This window comes from Apostichopus japonicus, chromosome 11, assembly GCF_037975245.1.
Source record: "Apostichopus japonicus isolate 1M-3 chromosome 11, ASM3797524v1, whole genome shotgun sequence".
Taxonomy (NCBI): Eukaryota; Metazoa; Echinodermata; class Holothuroidea; order Aspidochirotida; family Stichopodidae; genus Apostichopus; species Apostichopus japonicus.
The window spans coordinates 21,055,281-21,062,897 of record NC_092571.1 but is presented as its reverse complement, the minus strand read 5'-3'; the positions used below and the strand labels follow the sequence as shown (position 1 = coordinate 21,062,897).

Below are 7,617 nucleotides of genomic sequence, written 5' to 3'. Positions count from 1 at the left end.
AGACATCGGACTGAAGGCTCCCGCCCCCCCCCCCCCCCCCCACACCCCCACTGCTTACGCCACTGAGGCTCCCGGAATAATAGCAAGAAGACATGAAAAGATGACCAATGAGTATATTGATCCATTTTCCACTTCTTAAATATTTATTTTTATCGAAATATTCACAAAATGTCGATGTTTTGACTTTTCGAAAAAGTCATAAATTTGCGCATAAAACAGTTTAAACTTTTCCATGTAGCATCTGGGCAGCATCTATACACAACTTAAATTCTTAAAGTGAAGATCATAGATGCATGCCACCGACTTCCCACTCTATTGTAAAGTCAGCTATTTAAATATAGAGCATCGATCTTGCTAACCTCACAGGTATCAACAAAGTTCTTTTGTACTGTAAGTACAATGGAGCAATTAAATCTGGGATTCATTGGAAACACGTATAAGTACTAGACGCCAATAACGCATTCAGGATTTATCAAAGGCATGACCAGAGTCAAACGCGAAATTTGCAATGTCATGCAATATCACTATCAATCATTGTGAAGTTATCAATGACATATGCACCTATACCGATATCAGGTGAATACACTCACACAATTAAGGTATTACTGACAACATTCACAGATATCATCTATGCATAGTTTAGTGAGAACATAGGAACATATCACTAAATCTGGGTTATTCATTTACTGAACTTCTTTTTTTGTCTTTTTTTTCACGGAGTTCTTAACATTTATTAACATGAATCCAAACAGTGTGACTTACTCTGTATATCATGGAGACACCCGTTTCACATAGTTTCATACCATCATTGTATCATATCATCATTGTATCATAAAAATATTATATAAAACATCCACAATTATATTGTTGCAATATAGTATTAAATGGTGCAATGATGATATAATGATAACCACTAATTTTTGTAATAGTATTGTATACTAGCATGTGAATCGGCTGATTTAGAAGAATACGTGCAACAACAGCAACACGACGTGACGCTTTCCTGTACTCCACAAGTACTTTACGTTAAATTAATTCAATCAGTCTACAGTCTGCACTCTGTGAGGTTCTCGTTTCAAATGTCACACATTTTATATGACAGCATAGCCTAGGTTTTATTTGTATCACGTAAATATGGATGTTTATACACTATAGTAAAACAGTATAGAATATGTATCCATCACAGCATAATATAGTAAAGTCTTTTAATTAAATGAATTAAACCACAAGCAGACAAGTACATTGCAAATAGTATTTGTTTATATGAAATTAAAAACTGCACAGTATTGACTTGCATGACCTTGAAGTACAATACCCAGGCTCAAAACACGTGGAACATCAAAACAGGTAAAAACGTTTTTTTGTAAAAATCCCAAACTTTGAGGATTTTTCATTTCAAAATAAGGCAAAACACCCTCCTGAAACTGTTTGCACAAACAGGGTGGTACTATATCTCTGCCAGAAAAAATAATCATATTTTTTCAACATGACGCGTTTCGAGTTAATGGCTGTCAAAGACGACCACTTTTGTACATCGGAGCAACTTAACAACTTCATAAATTATTATTGAGAAAAGCTAGACCCATGAAATTTGTTCTGATGTAAGAACTTTATACTTATAATTAAAGTATAAACCATTGCAGCTCTAACATGGTTACTTTGGTAATAAAATTGGCATCAAAACCCCTACCTCATGCTGAATTGCAGCATGAAATAGCAACTTTAGAGTTGCACAACTTGCAAATATATTATAGGAAAGCATTGTAATCATTATTTTGTATTGTTTGTACTAGACATAATAACCTCTGAAAGAATCAAGTACCCTGAAGCAATTTTAGTGAAAAGTACAAAAATCGAATATTTTGACACTTTTAAGTTGACCTAACTCCAAAAGACAATATTTTTGTAGCGTAATTTTTTATTTTCCTGTTCTATGGGATAGACTCTATAGGCGTCTGTTACAGAAAGGTAGTAGGATGTTTAATGGCTGAGAAATGAGACCTCAAAAGTCAAGAAAATGCCAAAATGCTACGGTGGCGACAAATTGCGGAATTTCAAAGTGATAAATCGACCATTTGTGAAGCAATGCAACTGAAATTTTCAGAATATGCTTATTTCATAGTGTTCCAATCATACAATAAATTTGGGGATTTATCAAAGACGTCGAACTACAACATACTCCAAAATTTGGTGATTTGATATGGAATGACCCACATCAATATATATTTATATCTATTAATACAAATGTGTGAATATATGTATTTATTTTAACTGTTTTTATTAAAATTATCATTTTCATTTACTGAACTTCTGGTCTGTTATGATAATTTGCCGCATCGCTATGTTACCTCCCCTTCTGAATCACTAGACCACCTTTTTTTATCAGCTGAAGACTTTGTAGTTTTTTTTATTGAATTTAACAGATAACTAGACTAATATGATTTGATTTTTGAAGGTTTTAATTATTCCACTTGGAATGAGCCTGATATAAATAATAGGCTGGAGAGAAACTGACGTCAAAACTTTGGACTACTCGAAGGAAAATTCCAGTCCAGATCCTTTCATTTTCTTCTTGTAAATTTCATCAATCATTTCACTTTGAGCTACGGTAAACCAATTCTTCCAATCGCCGACGACACCTTAATGACAAACGAATAGGAAAAGATTAAACTAGTTCATCTGTGGGTTCATAATTGTCTTTAAGTTTACAGTTTCATGATCTCATATGTGCGCATGATCGGAGCAAACAAAGAACTGACAAAATAAGCAGAAACTCACCCAATATATGTTAGTGTTATGAACGAATTTGTCAAAAAGCATTCCTTAATTGTTTAACAGAAAAGGTACCGTAACTTATTAAACATCAGGAGGAATAAATGATAAATTGGTCACAATTATACTATATTTCAACATGTTAAAGGGGCGGGTGAGGGGGGGGGGCTAGGCAAAACGTTCCTCTAAATAGATTGGAAGCTTACGTATACCCAGTGCTTGGAGCTTGTTTATATTACGGAAGACCTTCAGAAGACCAAGGATTGCACGCACAGAACACAGGATTCAGTGCCTCTTACAGAGTATTGCAAATATCGTGTACTGGTACAGGCTTTTTTCTTATTCAGTACAACCTAAATAGTCGAAAATTCTTCAACATTGTTCAAATGTTGCAAAAATAGCACCATTTTGCATCTATACCAACCTCCATTTCACTACATTTCTTCACGGGGGAAACACCTCCCATTTAACCCCTCCCATTTAGCCCCTCCCCTGGACCACACAACATCTTATCCACCCTGTACAAACATGATGGCTGTACCCTTGACCTCTAATGCTATCCTGCCTAGATCCATTTAGACCATAGCACCTATTCTGCCAAACAATAAGGAGAATACGAACCTTTCCTCATAAATTTAATGTGACTTCCTTCTTTCTTCTTCCAATCTACCTTCTCGCCTAATACATCAGGATTAGCTTTTGGATTTGCTGCCATATTTGCAAAAGTAGAGTTCCTGCAGATTTCATTAATCTCATCGTCTGTCAATGTCTTATCTAAAAACACAGCCATTTTGGTTACGACTTTCTTCAAATCCTGAGCAAGAAAAAAAGAGAGAGAGGGAAGCGGCCAGAGCGAGAGGAAATAATGAAAATAGTCAATCCATTAAAGCAATTAAGAAATCCAACTTCAAGCTTAAAGGAAACAAGGAGATTTAGAACCAATTGGGAAAACAAATGTTATATTGCAGTAACTGCTCACCTTTTTCATATCTTCATATTTGATAAAAAGGACGTTCGGTTCATCTTTTTTCTCCCAAAATTGAAGGACGTGCTCGAACCAGTCACCATAAGGAACTTAAAAAATCAATCAATCACGAAATTAAAAAATTAGTCCGTGGATTTAATTCAAATACACAAAAACACACGCTGAGTGTATGTCCAGAGCTTATATATATATATATATATATATATATATATATATATATATATATATATATATATATATATATATGTATATATATATATATATATGTATATATATATATATATATGTATATATATATATATGTATATATATATATATATATGTATATATATATATATATATATATATATATATATATATATATTGGGATGGGAATATTGAATATATGATAGGATATTGAACAGAACTATAGTCGTGACATTCTCAACCAATTTGTAAACGTTCCCCAGTTTATGTTCTCTCGAGCTATATAGTACATCAGCGTTGTCTAACGCAGTGCTAATCATATGTATACCGTTAAGTGAATATGTTAGTTTACAGCGTTATCAGTGATATTATAACTTACGTAAACCCGCAGTGAATTGTTCGATAAACTCATTCCATCCGTAAGTTGGCAACATTTGATTTGCTAAGCAGAAGTTGTAATAGGACACGATTGCATCTTTAGGGTTTCTTGCTACGTAGATGACTTTGGTTCGCTTTTCGAATATTTCATGAGGCAAAAATCGCAGTAGAAAATGAGATTTCAAGAATCGTGGTGAAGGAGCTTCTTCAGCTAACTTGTAGCAGCCATCTGAGCTTAAATCCTACATGTCGAAAATATAATAAATACAGACACAGACGAATTAAATTTCAATGTTTAGACTGTGAAACAGCATATTTAAAAAACAACACAAACACACACACAAAGGCAGAATCTTAAATATGTTGTTACAGAAGCAAATAGTAGGCTCATTATCGACGTTTTTAAAGATAACTTAGAACCTTAACAACGTTATAGCAACGTCAATTAATACGTTCTCACAACCTAGTACACAGTAACGTTGCAAAGACGTTACCAAGTAGCGTTGCCCCAAACGTGGTCTGCACGTCAATCTTCGTATGTGTCTAGAGTTTTTTTTTTTTTACATCGTAAATTCATCCATACAGAGAGGGTATTAACAGGGCCTTAATTATTACCGTATATTCGAAAGCTTGAAGATATTAACTTGGATGGGGGGGGGGGGGGGGGGGCGTGGAGGTCTAGTCTTCTCTTCGATGGTAACTACAATTTTCAAACAAGAAATAAATAAACAGAAAGTCATTTTAATATTCCTTAAATTCAGCTTTTCAATACAAAATGTAATTGATAGTAAAACCATAATGTATGCCTTACATTAAATTTTTGAGGAAGCTCGAGAAAAAAGTGTTCCAAAAAAAGCATTTTCTCTTTCACATGTTCTTGACCGTGAACGATTTGACTTATGATGTACTGCGACCATGTTGTACCTGAAAGAAAACGGCATAAATGTAAAAAATAAACCATGATCTACCGCTTAAAATCGTAGTCGACTCAGTTATGTCAGTAATTTACTAGCATAATCACTGGATCTAGAAATGTTTAGGAACAATGAGCATGATGAAATATTTACGATGAGAAGTTGAATTGGACCAGTGTTGGTACCAGAACTACCATCTCTTATTATGTTCTTAGTGGGTGGGGGTAGAGGGTTTACGGTCCACCCCTTTCTTAGTCACACAATAATAAAAAAAATAGTTATTAGCACTACCCTGCATGTAGACCTAATTGTAGTCCAACTTTATCTCTGAATATGCCTATAATTTCTTTCTTTTCTGTGAGAAGTCTCCCCTCTTCCCTCCCTCCCTCCCTCCCTCCCTCCCTCCCTCCCTCCTAACCGACACCCATACACGAGAGTCTGCTTCAAAGACTCCAGGGCTACACCCTTTCTTTATAAAATACTGGATCAACCCCTCTCTGTGGTCTCACGGGCCCCCACAACCGTTAAGTAAGCTATTTCCCAAGTCAACTTGTCTATATGCAATTTGTTACATCAAGTTGTTGTTAACTGAAAGAAATATGGTTTGAAGAATATACATAGTTAATTATAATAGTCATAAAACTAAGGGGAATAAGGGAATGTTCCTCTGGCTGGCTCTGTCCTCAATTACTTTAAGAAAGTGGTTCACCGTATAGGTGGTAGCGACTTAACGTCTGTGGGTTAAGAGGAGAGCCATGGGCCCTGGAGCGTTATTGGCCCAACCTTACAATAAAACGTTTCACTCAGCACATTGCGTTCAAAGGTGACAGGTTCTAGAATCTACAGTAACCGAACGTTATTGCACTAGTACTTAGCGAATGGCTACTCTTTGCGCTTGTAAACGCTGGCTTCGCTCGCTTTATTGGCCCCATCTAATCATTGGCCCCGGGCCATGGGTCCCCCTCCCTCAAGTGAACTGTTTCGTCGCTCACAGGTGGTCTGTGATATCATCAGGGCAATGTTCTTCAACAGCGTTACTTACCGTGTAGGCCATTATAAATTCTTATTTTCTTGTTGCTTTATCGTTGGATCCTGATATAGTTGGAAAATTGTAGAACATGTATTGCAATTTTGCTAAGCTATCAATTTCAAGCACCAGAAAATTCTTTTAACCCGACACCACCATGAATGATGTCAACAGCTTCTAGTTTGGATATAGGTTCTTGGACCTGGTCATGAGACTTACCTGACTTTGGCCAGGTAACAATTGTAACATCTGTATCTCGAATCTTTAGGTCGTAAATGTCCTTCATGTATTCTTTTGCAGCAAACAACGGTAAAACACTATTATCTTCGACCCGTAACATGGGCTTCGCCGAGTCAATTATTCCTACAAAAATAGATAATTAAATAGAAAAAAAGAAATAAAGAAATAACAGTAGTTGTTATTCCGTGTAAGCAATTTTGTCGAGAAGGTTTCTTGTTTGGGGCGGGGGGTGTGGGGGGAGGGGGATTGGTAGTTTTGATAAGGGTGGGACGTGGATGAATTGGGTTTACAGAGGGAAGGGATTAGCTGATTTTCAAAGGCATCGCTATTTCACATCTCATATATAGTTATGATTGTAATGCAGCTGGTCTGATAGTTGCATCTGATCATGTAAGGATATTTTTTAAGGCTTTTTTATAAGAGCTTTGCTTATTCTATATGTGATATGAGATTCCAGAGCCCGCATGCAGGTTGTTCGAGTTAAGGTCAAGTTCACACAAAAAATAGTGCTGCATAGATTTGATTCGCGGGAATGGATACATCGATAAATTAACTTCTGAACACGACTCGAAGCAAAAATAATTTCCCATCGCTATTAGATTAAGAGATTCTTTTGTAAATCGAGTCTCCCCCCCCCCCCCGCCTCGTATGCCCATGCCCACATGGCGTCGATTGTAATGCTGCTATAAAGAAAATAAGAGTAGAAAACTTACCCGTGTCAGGCTCAGACATTTTGCTTTTGTTTTTGACAGGTTGAGAGCCGTAACATATAGCCTAGATATGGTACTGACTATATAGGAATGTACGTAATTGCAGCACTATACTTACTATGCGGTTAACATACATAACACTATCAGTTGTATTCAGTCACGTTTTATATGATCTCCAAGTTACCAATATTTATACACCCGTTAGACATTAACTGTACTTTGCCCCTTTCATTGTATTAATATTTGGTGTCTATGTTTAAGCCTACCAAATATTTATCAATAAACAAATAAATAAGTCAATGTATGAAATAAGAAGGAGGACCAAACTTTGGCAGTTTGATACAGTTATCGAGACAAGTTAAACATTGTTTACTCTTAGCAAAGTGCACCAGCCATGATATTTCG

At 35.9% G+C, this 7,617-nt stretch overlaps 1 protein-coding gene across 1 annotated transcript; it reads right to left on the bottom strand.

Moving 5' to 3' along the window:
• Window positions 1–120: 120 nt before the first annotated feature.
• Window positions 121–7,372, bottom strand: LOC139976077 (sulfotransferase 1B1-like). The gene is made up of 7 exons (XM_071984513.1): window positions 7,216–7,372; window positions 6,482–6,625; window positions 5,133–5,245; window positions 4,323–4,563; window positions 3,752–3,846; window positions 3,394–3,586; window positions 121–2,639 (listed from the first exon to the last, which is right to left on the bottom strand). Exons 1-7 carry the CDS (start codon window positions 7,232–7,234, stop codon window positions 2,530–2,532), a joined length of 915 nt encoding a protein of 304 aa, XP_071840614.1. The 5' UTR covers window positions 7,235–7,372; the 3' UTR covers window positions 121–2,529.
• Window positions 7,373–7,617: the final 245 nt, after the last annotated feature.

What these genes read in the sequence shown, in the direction of transcription:
- LOC139976077 (XM_071984513.1), bottom strand. An exon ending in AATATGAAGATATGAAAAAG is followed by an intron (nt 3,587 to 3,751) that starts GTGAGCAGTTAC and finishes TTTCTTGCTCAG; the next exon opens with GATTTGAAGAAAGTCGTAAC. An exon ending in CATTAAATTTATGAGGAAAG is followed by an intron (nt 2,640 to 3,393) that starts GTTCGTATTCTC and finishes TTTGTCATTAAG; the next exon opens with GTGTCGTCGGCGATTGGAAG.